Source organism: Pseudorca crassidens, chromosome 10 (assembly GCF_039906515.1).
Source record: "Pseudorca crassidens isolate mPseCra1 chromosome 10, mPseCra1.hap1, whole genome shotgun sequence".
Taxonomy (NCBI): domain Eukaryota; kingdom Metazoa; phylum Chordata; class Mammalia; order Artiodactyla; family Delphinidae; genus Pseudorca; species Pseudorca crassidens.
In genome coordinates this window covers 71,654,435-71,672,214 of record NC_090305.1, presented here as the reverse complement: position 1 = coordinate 71,672,214, position 17,780 = coordinate 71,654,435, and the positions used below count along the sequence as shown (strand labels likewise).

General features: G+C 39.5%; 1 protein-coding gene across 3 annotated transcripts in view; it reads left to right on the top strand.

Moving 5' to 3' along the window:
• Positions 1 to 17,780, top strand: part of SFMBT1 (Scm like with four mbt domains 1) — a 138,390-nt gene that overhangs the window by 101,383 nt on the left and 19,227 nt on the right. For 2 of the 3 annotated variants that reach the window (XM_067754753.1, XM_067754752.1), the window contains exons 5-13: positions 25 to 165; positions 2,931 to 3,019; positions 6,201 to 6,447; positions 7,150 to 7,244; positions 7,753 to 7,854; positions 9,764 to 9,914; positions 12,324 to 12,406; positions 14,759 to 14,885; positions 15,946 to 16,059. In XM_067754753.1, the coding sequence (XP_067610854.1) occupies positions 25 to 165; positions 2,931 to 3,019; positions 6,201 to 6,447; positions 7,150 to 7,244; positions 7,753 to 7,854; positions 9,764 to 9,914; positions 12,324 to 12,406; positions 14,759 to 14,885; positions 15,946 to 16,059 (1,149 nt within the window). The remainder of the gene's footprint in view (positions 1 to 24; positions 166 to 2,930; positions 3,020 to 6,200; positions 6,448 to 7,149; positions 7,245 to 7,752; positions 7,855 to 9,763; positions 9,915 to 12,323; positions 12,407 to 14,758; positions 14,886 to 15,945; positions 16,060 to 17,780) is intronic. The other variant, XM_067754754.1, reaches the window with a different exon arrangement.

Below are 17,780 nucleotides of genomic sequence, written 5' to 3'. Positions count from 1 at the left end.
AAACCCACTTCTGTGCTATTACAGGAGACATACCTAAATGGAGATATTCTGAAAGAATAAACATAAAAGGATGGACAAAGATACATAGACAAATGCAAATAGAAAAGAAAGCAGGAGTCTCAGTCTTGATATCTGACAAAGGTGGAATTCAGATCAGAAAGCACTGTAAGAAACGAAGGGTACTTTATTATTATTTTTTAATTGAAGTATAGTTGATTTACAATGTTACATTGGTGTCAGGTGTACAGCAGAGTGATAATCTCTTGGTTCATCCATGTTGCTGCAAATGGCATTATTTCATTCTTTTTATGGCTAAGTAATATTCCTTTGTGTGTGTGTGTGTGTGTGTGTGTGTGTGTGTGTGTGTATCAATATATATCACCTTTCCAAAGAAGAGTACTTCATAATAAAAGGTGCAATCAGTCATTAAAAAAAGAAACAGGGTGAGTCCATGTACATATATCCAAGGAATGGTCTCCAGATATCTTGTTATATGAATAAAGAAAAATATGTATTGAATGAGGGAGGAGGAAGATGTATGAATGCGTGTGTATGTGTGTGTTAACTTCGTTTTTTAAAACTAAAGGAATCTTTTTTTTTAATTGAACTATAGTTGATTAACAATAAGGAATACACCATTTTAAAAAGTTGCCTGTGGGTAAAGAAGGGAATAGGATGAAGGGGACAAGGTTAAAAGGTGGATTTTCTGAATGTACCTTATTTTGTAGATTTGAATTTTGAACCATGTAAATATTTTATATAACTTATAAAGCAAAATTAAATTTAAAAAAGCAATTTGTGGGGCTTGCCTGGTGGCACAGTGGTTGAGAGTCCGCCTGCCGATGCAGGGGACACAGCTTCATGCCCCAGTCCGGGAAGATCCCACACACCACGGAGCTGCTGGGCCGTGAGCCATGGCCGCTGAACCTGCGCGTCCAGAGCCTGTGCTCTGCAACCGGAGAGACCACAACAGTGAGAGGCCCGCGTACCGCAAAAAAAAAAAAAAAAAAAAAAAATGCAGAAGCAAGTAAAGAAACCTGTGTATGGAGCTTGTGAAGTAACTACCCAGAGAACAACTATTTCAGTGACTTTCAAATACAGTAGTTTAAATATATGTCCCTAGTAAGGCTATGCCAAAAGGAACCAAAAAAATTGCCGAAGTAGCAACAACAACTCAAGCTGTTTTTAGTAATCATATTGTTGGTGGTAGAGTTGATGTTATTTTGAAATCATTATTTGTGTATTGTGGGATAAAGCTGGACTGGGGCAGGAAATGTATAAGAGGAGCACGGAACATCTTTTTATACCAAAAGTGAAAAAGAGATCAATAACTATTTACTACGGTAAGTCAAAGGACTCAGGAGCCAACCTGAAGAGACCCCCTCTTCTTAAAGATGAGGCACTTTGAGCATCAATAGGACAGTAGCTGCAGTGGCCTGAAACATATATGTGATTTAATCTGTAACTTCATGGTGAATCTTTTAAACAAAACCCTCATTGGTCGCTTTGGGATGATGCTGGAGAACCAAATGATAATTTTGAAGGCTGGTAAATACAGAGAAAGAATAAAGAGAATCAAGCATATATCCTGCCTTCTTTGTGTGATCAAATAGTAGAAGAAGAGAAATTTTTCTTTATAGAAGTATTTTGGTTAGTAAATGAAGAAGGGGTGATAGAATATCACCATTTTTAGCCCCTAATGAATCAGTATATCTATGTAGTGACCATTAAAAGCTGCCAGCATCACAGAAGGAGAGACAACCAGAATGAATGTGCCTCTTGATGGAAAGATACAACTCCACTTATGAAGTAATCTTACCCCCCACCCCAGAGAGTCAAATCTGAATTTGATCAGGCCTCTAGATCTAAATACTGATTTATAGAAAATGAAAAGGACAGTAGAGCAACTAGTTACCACAAGGAGGCAACCAGTAAAACCAGACTCTGAAAAACTCTATATAGGACAAAATGTTGAGTCTTAACAAATATGCTGCAAGAAGAAGAGGGAGTGTGGGGTATACGTACACATTAAAAGAGATTTAGTTGATATATTAACCATTTGCAATGTATGGCTCTCATTTGTATCATGATTTGACCAAACAAATTGAAAAAATCATTTTTGAGACATTTTGGAAAGTTGAACATGGACTAGGTATTTGATATGAAGGAATTATTATACTTTTTAAAGGTGTGATGTTATTGTGGTTATACAAAAAGTTATTTTCTTTTAGAAATTTATACTGAGATTATATTAGATGAAATTACATGATATCAGGAATTGGTTTCTGAATAATCCACGGTTGGGTCACAGGGGGCGGGGGGAGTATGTGAGGATGTAGATCAGGGTTGACAAAGTAGCTGTAAAGGACCAGATAGTAAAATATTTTAGGCTTTTCAGGCCCTGTGGTCTCTGTCACAGCTGCTCAACTCTACCTTTGTAATGTGAAAGCAGTACTTAAAAAATGATGTTGGCTGTGTTCCAATAAAACTTTATTTACAGTAAAGACAACAGGCCAGATTTAGCCCACAGTTTGTCGTTTGCTAACAGCTCCTGGTCTAGATATAAAGGTTGACCATGAAGTGACAGTTTTTGAAGCTGGGGATTCATTATACTGTTTTCTCTATTTTTCTATATATTTGAAAATTTCCATAATAAAAAATAAAGTAGTTCATTTTTGGGTAAAATTATACTAACAGGGAGTTGGGCCTACTCTCTTTTTTCTGGATACAACTCTTATTAAACTAACCAGGAAGTAGCTCTGTCTAGAGGAGGATTATTTTTAAGCTGTCAAAGAAGCAATATTTTGGGCTGTTAAATATTAAAATGACACATGCACCTCTAAACCATTTTCACTCGTTTAGTTTCTCTGTATTCTGCTTAGTTTAATTTCTGTGTGTTTTGTGGCTGACAGTATGATTCCTTCATCTAGGCATCAGAGATAAAGTGTCTGATCTGGATGAGTTTCTGCGGCAGACCCTGATGGGAGCATGTAGTCCTCCTGTTCCGCTGCTAGAGGGCGTGAGTATTATTGCTTCCAGAATCAGTGTGGAAAACCCTTCCAATCTTCCTGTCCAAGGAATCTTAAAATTGCATGCTCATTTACCACTCCAAGACAGATCAGCATTATTAGTACAGACATAGGCATAGGTATTGGGGGATGTAAACTTACCTTCAGAGGTTGCAAACTGGTGGCTTGCTCAGTGCATAAAAGGTTTTTGAATTAGTTGCAAACACATGAAAATCTAGTTTTCCAGATTCTTTCACTCAGTTGGAAAATGTGGCCATTTTGAGCTCTCACTTGGAACTGAGCAAGGGCTGACTCTACTTCAGCATGGACATTTGTAACTCCCACACCAGGTGACTTGAGACCCCTTTTCTTTTGCTCGGAAGACACTGGACCACCACCTACCTGCTTTCAGCAGTTCTTTTAAATTAGTATAGCTTTTGAGCTTGTTGGTGAAAATAGATTTCTTGTTTTTGTGAAATAAATTTATTGATTATGACGTTTCTAAGTTATATTTTGTCACTATCTGTCGTACCAGCAACATTCTTTGTATCATACGTGAAATGCAGTTTATGAAGGTTCCAATTTCTTTACATCCTTGCCAACACCCGTTATTCTCTTTTTGGTTGTAGCTATCCTAGTGGGTGTGAAGTACTATCTCACTTCGATTTGCATTTCCCTAATGACTAATGATACTGAGCATATTTCTATGTGCTTTTTTGGAGAAATATCTGCCCATTTTTAAATTGGGTTATTTATCTTTTTATTATTGGGTTGTAAGAGTTCCTTATAAATTCTGATTACAAGTCTAGATCAAGATATATGATTTTTAAATATTTTCTCCAATTCTGTAGATTGTCTTTTCACTTTCTTGATGGTATTGTTTGTAGAACAAAAGTTTTTTATTTAGATGTCATCCAATTTATCTATCTTTTTCTTTTGTTGCTTGTACTTTTGGAGTCTTATCTAAGAAGGCTTTGCTTAACCCAAGGTCATATAGATTTACTCCTATATTTTCTTCTAAATGTTTTATAGTGTTAACTGTTATATTTAATTCTGTGATCCATTCACAATTCCTCTTTAAACTTGATTGGCGAACACTCTGTTTCTAGGTGATCTTTATATTTTATATAGGCATACCTCATTTGATTGTGCTTCACTTTATTGTGCTTTTCAGACACCGCAGTTTTTACAAATTGAAGCATTGTGGCAACCCTGCTTTGAGCAAGTCTGTCGGCGCTATTTTTCCAACAGTATTTGCTCACTTTGTGTTTCTGTGTTACATTTTGGTAATTCTCACAATATTTCAAACTTTTCATTATTATTATATTTGTATGGTGATCTCTGATCAGTGATCTTTGATGTTATTATTGTAATTGGTTTTTGTTTTGTATTTTTAAATTAAGATATGTGCTTTTTTTTTTTTAGACAATGCTGTTGCACACTTAATAGACTACAATATAGTGTAAACTTTATTTTTATTTTATTTTTTTTGCGGTACGCGGGCCTCTCACTGCTGTGGCCTCCCTGTTGCAGAGCACAGCCTCCAGACGCGCAGGCCCAGCAGCCATAGCTCACGGGCCCAGCCGCTCCGCGGCATGTGGGATCTTCCCAGTCCGGGGCACGAACCCGTGTCCCCTGCATCAGCAGGCAGACTCCTAACCACTGCGCCACCAGGGAAGCCCTAAACTTTATTTTTATATGCACTGGGAAACCAAAAAATTAGTATGGTTCACTTTACTGCAATATTTACGTTATTATAGTGCTCTGGAACTGAACCTGCAATATCTCAGATGTATGCCTGTACTCTGACTCATTTAATTACGTTTAGTCTGGGCCCGGCTAAACACTCAGTAACATTTGAATGAATGAATGAAATCATGAACAAATGAATTAATAAGTATCCTGCAGTACATTGACCTTGATTTTGCTGTTCTTATCTTTAGCTGTGAATGTGTTCCTTCATTTGTTCATGTGTTCTTTTGCATGTATATGAATATGTAAGTGTCATAGAGCAGTTCTTTTTTTTTTTTTTTATAAATTTATTTATTAATTTATTTTTGGCTGCATTGGGTCTTTGTTGCTGCCCAGGGGCAACTCTTGGTTGCGGTGTGCAGGCTTCTCATTGCAGTGGCTTCTCTTGTTGCAGAGCACAGGCTATAGGCATGCGGGCTTCAGTAGTTGTGGCACACGAGTTCAGTAGTTGTGGCTCGCGGGCTCTAGAGCACAGTCTCAGTAGTTGTGGTGCACGGGCTTAGTTACTCGGTAGCATGTGGGATCTTCCCAGACCAGGGCTTGAACCCGTGTCCCCTGCATTGGCAGGCAGATTCTTAACCACTGTGCCACCAGGGAAGTCCGAGCAGTTCTTATTAGGAAAAAAATGTAAGTTTGAACATTAAGAAATGGTTAAGTGATGATATTGGAATCAGCCTTTGTTTTTATTCTTTTTTCTAGCTTTTACTATGTATCTAGAGAGTGAGAATTAAACTCTTCCTTTCCCTCAGTGTAATCAGAACACTCATTGCATTCATAAGAACATCGTTGTGAAATGAGTAAAAAAATCAGAACTGAAATGCCATCAGCAGATAAGTGGATAAATTACTGCCCATATAATACATAATACATGACATATAATACATAATGTCAATGAAACAGATTAAAAGAATGAGGGAGATTTATATGTGCTATAATAGAAAGATAGCTATGAAATATTAAGTGACAAACACACATTGAAAAACAATATACATTTTTCAAAAAATACAAAAGAGAAAAAGATAGACACGGGTGGATGTTGACTTGTGTGTAGAAAACCCATTCTCAGAGAGTATATGCCAAAGCGTTTATCATGGTTCTTTCCTGGAGGTAGGATTGTGGGGGATTTTGACTTTTGTCATATTTGATTTTTTTTTAAATGATGATCATATTTGCTTTTACAGAGACTAAGTAATGATATTTTAAAAATTCTTTCTAGATGAAACTGTAATATAGTCCTAGAGACAGAAATCTTTCTTTAAGATAAATATTTTCATATCACCAGAAATAATACTATAGAGACTTGTATGATATTAGGCAGTTCAGTGTCACTAGCTTTGAATGGGTAAAAATATAAAGGTTAATTTGAGTTCATTTAAAACTTGATTTTAAAAATATTATGTTACCTCTCTTATATAATCATTTTGCTTTTTTTACCTACAGCTCCGTAATGGGAGGAATCCTTTAGATCTCATTGCTCCAGGTTCCAGGCTGGAATGTCAAGCTTTCCAGGAATCTTTAAGTACTTGGATTGTTACTGTAGTAGACAACATTGGAGGAAGGCTGAAGCTGCGTTACGAAGGACTTGAGAGTTCTGATAATTTTGAACATTGGTTGTATTACTTGGATCCATTTCTTCATCATGTTGGTTGGGCTGCTCAACAGGGATATGAGCTTCAGCCCCCATCAGGTGAGGAGCAATATAACATTATTCTTTTAATATTACATTATTGTTTATTATATTTTTATTAATATCTATGAGACTGAAAAATACATTATTCTGCATATTATGGAAGCCTTTGTTAGTTTACATAATAGAGATATTGAAAAAATGTATATGGAGTAGTTAAATGCCTTTTTTTTTTTTTGGCTTTATTGCCTTAGTAATTTGCCACACATATTGATATACCTTCTGCTCCAACTTTTACTAACTTCTGCCCCAACTCATACTGATCCGTTACCAAAACTGAAGAAAAATTCTCTAGGTAGCATGGACATAGTTACAGGAGTAGGACAGGTCTTGAGTTCAAAGCAAATTGTTGATTAAAAGATATCCCAATAATATTAAAACAGGAGTTAATGTTTGAATCAATTTACATTCATTATTACGTGTCCCAATTTGGATGCTATATTATATTATTTTGTGGACAACAGCAATCCTTATGATCTTACTGTAGGTATTTTCACCAAACCACTACCCAGGTTCTGAACAGAGGAGACGAGGTACTGAAGTTAAAGTTATAAGTTCTCTGAGTAAAGATGGTATAAGTGGGCTTGAACCCCTTCCTTTTCCCAGTGGAAAGTGACTTTTTTATGTGAATGGTTTCAGAGCAGTTATAAAATGTGTCAGTTCTCACATCACTTAAAGCATCCTGTCTTGTTTTAACTAAAGCCATCAGACATCTGAAAACTGAAGTTGAGTGGCAAGAGATCTTGGCCAAAGTGAAAGAGGAGGAGGAAGAGCCATTACCATCTTACTTATTTAAGGTAAAAACAAAAATGTTGTAGATAGGTACTTATCTTCTCACAGTAGAGAAAAGCAATATGGGGGAGCTGCAAAGCATAAAATAATCCCTGGCGTCAGTGAGGGTGCTGTGATGCCTGAAGGAGGGAAGAGGTGTGAAGGCTAGCGAGAGTGATGATCATCCTTTTTTCCTAAAAGTAGTCCAGGTTTTTTCCTGAAGCACTCTTAAAGCATTTTGAGTCTTTTCTTTTCTACTCTTAACTACATAGCCTTGACTTCTTGTAAAATAAATTTGTTTTTTCTCTGTATGACCCTCGTGTTCCGAATGTAGAGAGTAGGAGTGCTTCCTTTGGGGTTTTTTTTTTTCCTAAATAATTTTTTCCAGGCTGGGAAGACAATTATAGGATTAGATTATTTACCAGAAGCTGGACAGTTCTGTTATTTTAATTAAGAGTAGTATTCAGCTATATATGAGTATAAAATTAATGTGCAGATACTATAGTTTATTCCCTCTTGGCATTTGCATTTCAGGATAAACAAGTGATTGGCGCTCATTCATTCTCTGTAAATATGAAATTGGAAGCTGTGGATCCCTGGTCTCCTTTTGGGATCTCTCCTGCTACAATTGTTAAGGTAAAATGGAGGCAACTCTCTTGGTAAGAATTCTTACAGGGTGACTGGTTTAGGAGATTGGTAGTGTTTTAATCTTCAAACTCCACTAATCCAACCCATTGTTTCTCCTAAGCTGTGAGGCTAGAATTAGTTCTGTGCACATTTTACATTTGTAATGTCTGGTTCTTTGTGGTCCATTCCTTTGTCAGAGCTTGGCTGCCCCAGCTAACCAAAGCCTGGGCACCAGAGTAGTGGGCTGCACATTCTTTGGGGCAGGCCTGGCTGTACATAACTATAGAGGAGATTTAAGCAGCAGGTGGCCCACGGTATCTGAAAAGTTTGGAGGCAGGCAGTGTCATCAGTGTCCAGCTAGGTGCAGGGCTCGTTGGGTGAGCAGATGTGTGGGGAACGGTTGATTAGTGTCACAAGATCTGCTAGTAGGATTGCTCCAGCCATGGATTCCAGATCCAGACTTTAATCTTTTGGAAGGCTGACAAAAGCGAGGTTCTTGTTAGAAGTAACCACAAGAACCGGGCAGGTTGTCAAGGCCCAGTTACTCAGTAACTAGAACTGAGGCATAAGGTAGAGGATTTCGTTTTAAGAGTAGAGCAGAAGCCTACTTACTGAAAGTAGAACCAAAAGTCAAGTGTGACAAGAGGAATAGTTATGTGGACACTAAATCGTCTGACCTGTTGAGATTTAAATTTTCCTTACCTTAGAAGAAGATTATTCTTAGAACAAGAAGGGGGCTTCCCTGCTGGCACAGTGGTTAAGAATCTGCCTGCCAAGGCAGGGGACACGGGTTTAAACCCTGGTCCGGGAAGATCCCACATGCCGCGGAGCAACTAAGCCCGTGTGCCACAACTACTGAGCCTGTGCTCTGGAGCCCATGAGCCACAACTACTGAAGCCCATGCGCCTAGAGCCCATGCTCTGCAACAAGAGAAGCCACCCCAGTGAGAGGCCTATGCACCGCAACAAAGAGTAGCCCCCGCTTGCTGCAACTAGAGAAAGCCTGCATGCAGCAACAAAGACCCAACACAGCCAAAAATAAATAAAACAAAATAAATAAATTTATTTTTTTTTTTAAAAAAAGAGTAACTTCACAAAAGGAGGGGGAAAAAAAGAACAAGAAGGGATTCTGAACTTGCAGTGGAATCAGAAGGTCCTTCCTGAAGTTGAAGGGTAGGTGGTAAGGAGCCAGGGGAGTTTCGTAAAACCTTCTCTTTGGCATTTGAAACTAGGCTAGGATCTGATCTAATAAACTGGTGTAGTTGACCCCTCACTGAGCCTGAACTAAGCTTTGTTTGGAGCTCAACAACTTGGATTTAAATCTAGGTTCTGTTTCTTCCTGTCAGTGTAACATGGAGCAGGTTATTTAACTGCTTTTTAAACTCAGTTTCCTTTTCTGCAAAATGGGGTTGATAATGGTACCTCGTTAGAGTGTTAGGAAGATTAAAGCTGAATTAATACAAAAAAAGCATTTAAAGAGTGCCTGACACAGAGATAACATTTACTGAGTGCTTAGTAGTAGTATTAAAAAACACTTAATGTTACTATTAATGTGGCTATTAACTTTTGTAACACGTTCAGCTATGCCAAGGAAATGACGTGTGTGTGTGTGTGCGCACGCATGCGTAAACATACACGTATTGGGATTGACATATATTGGGATTGACATATATACACTACCATGTGTAAAACAGCTAGTGGGAACCTTCTGTATAGCTTAGGGAGCTCAGCTTGGTGCTCTGTGGTGACCTAGATGGGTGGGATGGGTGGGAGGGAGGTCCCAGAGGGAGCGGGTATATGTACACATATAGCTGATTGACTTCGTTGTACAGCAGGAACTAGCACAACATTGTAAAGCAACTATACCCCAATTAAAAAATCAAAATTTGTCTATTTTGTGTGTTAAATCATACATACAGGTTTTTGATGAGAAGTATTTTCTGGTGGAAATGGATGATTTGCGACCAGAGAATCGTGCACAGCGATCCTTCGTGTGTCATGCTGACAGTCCTGGTATTTTCCCTGTGCAGTGGGGTCTGAAGAATGGTTTACACATCAGTCCCCCTCCTGGTGTGTATTCATTCTTTTCTGATTTGTTTGCTTCAAAATGAGATTTATCAGATGGCTTTACCTGGATCTTTTGTCCACCTCTCTCCTCACACCCAATCCTGTCCTTAATGTTTTGGGGGCCCAAGACAAGAGTAAACAAAGACCTATATTCCAGTATCTACATATTTAAAAGTTATAAATTAAGCTTAAAAACTAGTAAATAGGGACTTCCCTGGTGGCACAGTGATTAGGACTCTGCGCTCCCAATGCAGGGGGCCCGGGTTCAATCCCTGGTCAGAAAACTAGATTGCACATGCATGCCACAACTAAGGAGCTGGCGAGCCACAACTGAGGAGCCCGCCTGCCACAACTAAGACAGGTGCAACCAAATAAATATTTTTTAAAAAAACAAAAAACTAGGGCTTCCCTGGTGGCGCAGTGGTTGAGAGTCTGCCTGCCGATGCAGGCACACGGGTTTGTGCCCCGGTTTGGGAAGATCCCACGTACCACGGAGCGGCTAGGCCCATGAGCCATGGCCGCTGAGCCTGCGCGTCCGGAGCCTATGCTCCGCAACGGGAGAGGCCACAACAGTGAGAGGCCCGCATAGTGGAAAAAAAAAAAAAAAAGAAACCTAGTAAATAAAGTATGTCCTACTACCTTGATAAATATCTTCATAACATCCTGGGGTTCCATGCAGCTTCCTTAGTTCATTCCATCTGTGTCTGCTGGGAGGCAACAGGGGTGAGGGTAGGATGCAATGAGTGTTGGGAGCTGATTTATGAGAAGAGGCCTTAGAGCCAGAGTTAGGAGGTAGATTAGTGATTTTTAGGTTTCTGGGCCTCCTCTTAGAGGGAGACTCTTTGGACCTCAGAGGGAGATTTATGGTCAAAAGTAGAACTCAGGCTGTAAGTAGGAAGGTATCAACTCATTTTCCTCATGTTTGCAACTTTGCAAAATTTAATCTTTGACCCTTTAATCAAGGTTACTAAATATGACTTATTTGAGCTGAAATTTTAGGTATTTTTTTAACTTAAGAGTATCTGGAAGTGTAAGGTGTTTATCTGATTTTTATGTCAGCAAATCAGATTATTTGACTGGCCGTGTATATACTTTATTGGTAAGCTCTTAGTAAAACATAGCTTCACTTTCTAAATGGTGATTGCTGGAACACTGGGCTGGAAGTGCTCTTTTCTGTTAATAAGAGTCACAGACTCTGAACCTTTGTCTTCCGTTCAGCCTTCATTCATCCATCAAACATTTTGTGGAATGTTTGCTTTGAGCCAGGCATTGGACTAGTCACGGGGGAAACAAAAGTGAGAATGGCAGTTCCTTCAATGAGTAAATAGGGGAAAACCGTAACAACCCCCCAGGTTCTCCCTCATCAGTGAACAGACAGTGGGAGTGCCTGCCTGGTGGTGTTGATTGGGGGGACATACCTACAGGAGCAAGTTCTTGCTTTGCAGGAATGCTCTGAACATCCCAAGTTCCTTATCCTGCCCACTGCCATTACATGAGAAGAAAAAAAAATTAAAAGATATCACCTCTCTCCGCATTGTTGTAGACAACTCAGCTGTCTTTGTAAATATCAGTAGAAGGAAAGTAGTAGATTATGTAATTAAAAATGGTAGTTAATTTACTGTCAGGAATTGAGGGGGAGGCAGAGAGAACATGGTGCCACTCTGAGGTGGGCAGAGGAGGTGACTGCAGGGGCTGTTTGGCTGTAGGCTGGTGTGCTCTTGAGTAGCTTGCTCTGTGCCTGTGGGAAATTGAGCTCTGGGGAGCGGAGGTGAGCTCAGACACGGCGGGGCAGCCAGACTCAGTCCAGCTCCTTGCACAGAGCCGGTGCCATCAGGGTGTCAGGTTAGAGGGGCTTCTGCCAAGAACCTGTAGACTTAAGCGGGGAATTAAGCTCAGCTTTTTTCCTGAAATGAATTCATGATTCAGCTTATAGAGCACTGAGATTCTATAGAACACGAATCTGAAACCTGTGCTGGGAATATTAGTAGTTGCTAAGACATGTTTAAGGGAATAGCTTTACGAAAGAAAAAAATCTTCACCGATTAGATAGTGCTGTAGGTTGCTCTTTTCCTTTAGACCCTGGGTCTCTCTCCTTTAGAGGTGGGATTTATTAGCACAAATCAAATTCAGTCATAACTGTCTTAAATTCTTTTGGTAAATTGTCAGCAACTAATCATATAAAGTATTGTTCAAATAAATGCCTAATTTGAAGTGTGAGTTTAAAAATTTATCCAGAGTTGCTCTATTTTATAAAATTAATACTTTGGATTTAATAGGGTGTTATTTCCCCTCTCTAAAATGATCAAAGTCCTCAAATTAGCAAAATTAGAAGTTGTGGGTGGACACCTGGCAGAGTGGCAAAGCCAGGCAGGCATGTGAGGTGTGAATCATTGCTCTTTTGTCCCTACCTAGGCTACCCAGGCCAGGACTTTGATTGGGCCGACTACCTCAAACAGTGTGGTGCTGAAGCTGCTCCCCAGAGGTGCTTCCCTCCGGTGAGAATCCTGTCCCCTCAGGGCCACTGCTTCGGGGCTGCTGGGGACTGCTGTGCTTCCCTTGCTGTAATGATGTTTACTGTGAAGCCAGTTCTCTCATGCAACCCCAAAACGCCTCTCGTTGATTGTAATAAAATGGTCCAAGGAAAATTTCATTTGCTGCGGAAGTTCATTTGTTAATTTAATTAGCTTAACAGTTTATCAATTTGGTTTTTTTATTAGCTGAAATCATGTGAATTTAAAATTTTAGTTTATGATTTGTTTTGATGGTCCATTAATATGAAAAAATGATGAAATATTAAGGAGAGAAAATTAGTAAACTTATTTATGGTTTACAGAGCCAAACAGCAGTAAAAAGCTTAGAACATAAAACAACAGTTTCCTGCTCTGTCCCTTTCCATGGCTTCCCTTCCCAGAAGTATTCACTTCCTATTCTTCTCACTGTTTGTTATTCTCATATTTATACTTCCTCACTTATAATTCGCTGCTATCTTTTGAGTTAATTTTAGATGTGTCTCTCAATTCTGTATTACAGTAAGTGAGTAATCTAGCTATTTTACCTTACCTTTCTCCTCTGTCTTACCTATCTGCTCTTCCTATTAGAGTGATATTACAATTCTCGGTTAAGTCTGAATTTGAGTATTTACATTATCATGGGCATTTAGGTGTTACTCACAGATTAGCAGTGTAGTATTTTACGATTATTTTCTTCTTTTATTTGTCCTCAAGTTAATAATTGCCTTGTTTTTCATAGCCTAGTTTTCTTTGCTTATAATACTAGTTCTTCCCACACCTTCCAGTAGATTCTCAAAACTATTAGCGTATCAGGAAATCTGTCATGTCTAATATATATTTTTTAGAGACACCCCTCTTAGCAACCTCTTTTTAGACAGGTTACTGTCTTGGCTTGCCATGTAGTTTTAATTCTGGAAACTGCTCTGCTGTGTCACCAAGGAATTGCCTCTCCTTCTTCTTAGGACTTGGGATTCCTGTTTTATATATCTCATGGCCTCTTCTTTTTTGGTTTACTCCCTTGTTTTGATGGAGCCTGTCTCTCAGTAGCTTCCTGAAATGGGATGCAAGAGATGTAAGTGTTAGTAGACTTTTGGTGTTTGAAAATATGTTCACTCTACTAACTTGACTGATCGTTTGGCTCAACGTGGAATTTTAGAATGCAAGTTATTTCACTTTAGAATTTTGAAAACCTCAGTTGTTTTCTACTTATAGTGTTGGTATTGAGAAGTTGAAAGCCATTCTTATTCTTGATCTTTCATATATGACCTGCCCTTTTCTCTATCCCTGGAAAGTTATAGAATCTCTTTTGTCACTCCCTTTCAGTGTCAAGCTATGGCTTGGCCTGTCTTCACCCATGTGCTGGGGCATGGAGAGCACATTCTCTCTGGAAACTTGCGCCTCTCTATGCTGGGAAGTTCCCTTGGATCTCTTCTTTGATTTTCTTTTCTTTTTCTCTCTTCTCCTTCTGGAATTCTCATTTTGGTGGCCCTCTGGACCAGGCCTCCAATTTTGCCGCACCCTCCCCACCCCCACCGCTTTTCCTGTTTCTTAGGGGTTTTTTTTTTGCTTTGCTTGCTGGAAGATTTCCTAAACTTTATCTTTCAACCCTTATTTTGAGTTTTTAATTTTTGATATCACATTTTTACTTTTTAAAAACTATTTCTGAATATTTTTAATAACATACTGTTCTTATTTTAAAGATGCAATAGTTTTTCTCATCTTTCAGCGGATGTTAATTACCCCCACCTTTTGTGAGTTTTCTTCTTACATAATCTGTTTTCTCCAAGTTGCTTGTTTTGTCTGTTTTGGTCTCTAGTTTTCATATGTTTAGATATCTGGTAATTCCTTGGTGGAATTTGCTTGCTTATATTTAAGAAATGGGAGACTAAAAGAAAAAGCTGATTGGAAGCTCTGAGCATGTGGGTGGGGCTTGTCAACCTTGAACTTCCCTATTGGGTAAGATCTGTCTGGCCATTTGTTGGGGAAACCTAAATCCATGTCTTTATGTGTTCCTTCTTGTGCTTCATATTGCCACAAGAAGTCTCTTCCATTTGCTCACATGGAGGGTAGTAGCAGGGACTGGGCCTCAGCATTCCACATGCTAATCTCTGTTCTGGACAGCATGCATGCCCTCAATAGTTCCTGTGTCCTCCTGCCCAGGGATCTGTTGTTTTACCCTCTGGAGGATAAATCTTATCTTCTGTAGGGAGGGAAAGGGACAGTTACCCTGGGGTGTGGAATGGAGGAGTTGCTCTAGATTAACTGTTACTTGGAAAGTTCTCTCAGATGAGCACGTGAGTTAATACTGAGTATGTATTTGATTAATTTATCTTCTAGTCAATTTCTGAGCATGAATTTAAGGAGAACATGAAGCTTGAGGCAGTGAACCCTCTTCTCCCTGAAGAAGTGTGCGTTGCCACCATTACTGCAGTGAGAGGCTCCTACCTGTGGCTCCAGTTGGAGGGTAAGCGTCAACACCCCTGAGAAGCCTTCGTCTGACCACTCTTCTTTGCCTTCCTGTTTACCCCTGTAATGTGGCTTGTTAAACTTAATTGATTAGCTAAATAGGGGTCTTGTTCAGAGACTTCTAATTTGTAATGTAAGACTGAGCTAAAAATTCATCCTCCTGTCCTTGACCTTCAAATTTTAGGAAATGAATATGAATAAAAGCCTTCACTTATATGGCCCCCTGTTTTCTTGAACGGGAAAATACAAGTTAAATAGCATATATTTTGATGTGACCAAAATACTTGAGCATGAGCATTAGTAACTAGCTTATTCAAGAGATTATATTTTGGTTGCCCCCAACCAGTAGAACCAAAAAGTATGTAAAATTGAAAAGATATATTATGCTAAAAGTAATATTCAGTGATGGGACAGGTTTGTGGACAGAAAGTAGTATGCGAGTACTCAGCACTACAGCTAACTATGCCTGGGTTTCTTTTTTTTTCACTGCTGAGTAGTCAGACTCGGTCCTTACTGTTGCTCCCGGTTTGTAGAATCGGCCTTTAACATAGGTGTCAAGGACAGTATTGGATGTACATGTTTATGCAACCCCTGCTGAGCAACTTTGTTTACATCACTTTCTGACTTGAGCCCACCAGTCGAACTTCTGGCTTGTTTCTGAGTACCAGAAGTAATGTTTTTATTGAGTAGAACTATAACGTTTGCCTTTTATTTTCCAGTTATTTCGTGGAATTGACGACCATATTTGTCAACCATCTGAATGATATTACTGGTAGTTCTAGGTGCTTATTTGCTGTTCCCTAACTAAGGGTCACCCTGTACATTGACTACCTGTTTTGGTCTTTATACAGTTGCGCTTGGGGGACAGTTTGCTTTTTCTCTTCATGTTTGTCACACATGAAAAAGTATGACTTCTGTGTAAAGGGAACTTGCTTAAGAGACTTTGTGTCTGTATTATTGCAACAGTAGAACACTGTCTACTAGAACATTGTCTAGAAAGTAGTTTATGAAGAAAGCTATTTAATAGTCTTTAAAAAATGTTTTTTAAATCTAAACAGGTTCTAAGAAACCCATACCTGAATTTATTGTGAATGTGGAATCCATGGATATATTTCCTTTGGGCTGGTGTGAAACCAATGGCCATCCCCTCAGCACTCCTCGCCGAGCACGAGGTAGCTGTCTATTTCTGGGTCAAAGGATTGATTGTTAAATAATTTGCTGTGTGGCTGTTACCAAGTAGGATGAATCTGGACATTTCAGAGAAAAATAAAATGATATTCTGGTTATCCGTTTCTGCATAGGAAATCATTCATTGCAACAAAACATTTATTATCTCACATTTTCTGTAGGTCAGGAATCTGACGCAACTTAGCTGGGACCTCTGGATCCGAGTCTCTGGTGAGGCTGCATTCAGGGTCTCAGCAGGGCTCTTGTCATCTCAAGGCCCAACTGGGGGAGGATCTGCTCCCAAGTTTACTCAGATGGCTGTGGGCAGGAATTCATTTCCTTGTGGGCTGTTGGACTGAGGGCCTCAGTTCCTTGTTGACTGTCAGTTGGAGGCTTCCCTCAGTTTCTTGTCATGTGGGCCACTTTGTGGGGGAGCTCACAGCACAGGAGTTGGCTTCCATCAGAGCCAGCAAGCAAGAGAGTGAGAGATTGAGCAAGACACAAGTTCCCATGTTTTGTGACCTAATCTTAAAGTGACGCCCCCCAACTTTAAAAACAGCTTTATTGAGAGATATTTATATACCATAAAATTTGCTCCTTTAAAGTACAGTTGACCCTTGAACAATGTGGGTTTGAACTGTGTGGGTCTACTTGTATGTGGATTTGTTTCAATAAATATGTACTACAGTACTACATGACCCCTGGATGGTTGAATCCACGGATGCAGAACTGCACATACGGAGGGTGGAATGTAAAGTTATACATGGATCTTCGATTGCTTGGGGGTTGGCACTCCAACTCCTGCATTGTTCAAGGGTCACCTGTATTTAAAACCTAGTTCTGAGGGCTTCCCTGGTGGTGCAGTGGTTGAGAGTCCGCCTGCCGATGCAGGGGACGTGGGTTCGTGCCCTGGTCTGGGAAGATCCCACATGCCACGGAGCGGCTGGGCCCGTGAGCCATGGCCGCTGAGCCGGCGCGTCCAGAGCCTGTGCTCCGCAACGGGAGAGGCCACAGCAGTGAGAGGCCCGCGTACAGAAAAAAAAGAAAAAAACCCCCAAAAACCTAGTTCTGTGTTTTTTTAACTAGCAAGTACTATAAGTATTGCTATGTCTTTATACAGAAACCAAAAATAATATTTTTAAGCCTCCCTGGGACAGCCAACTTCTATGAATATTTTCTGGGGGGAAATAAAATGGTGTAGCTGCTTTGGAAAACAATCTGGCAGTTCCTCAAAGTGTTAAATATAGAGCTATATACTCATGAGAAATGAAAACGTATATCCACATAAAAATTTGTACACAAATGTACATAGTGGAACCAATCCAAATGTCCATCAACTGATGCATAGATAAACAAATGTGGTATCTCCACACCATGGAATAGTATTCAGAAATATAAAGGAATGAGGTGTTAGCACACACCACAACTTGCATGAACTCTGAGAACGTTATGCTAAGTAAAAGAAGCCAGTCACAAATCATACATGTTGTATGATTCCATTTATGATTTAACAAGCAAATCTAGAGAGTGGAAAAGTAGATTAGTAGTTACCTAGGGCTCGGGGGTGGTTAAGTGGAGAGGTGATTGCTAAGGAGTACCGAGTCTCTTTTTGAGATGATAAAAATATTCTCAAATTGACTGTGGTAATAATTGCCCAACTATGTGAATACACTAAAGACCAGTGAACTGCGTATGGTTGTCCCTCCATATATGTGGGGGATTGGTT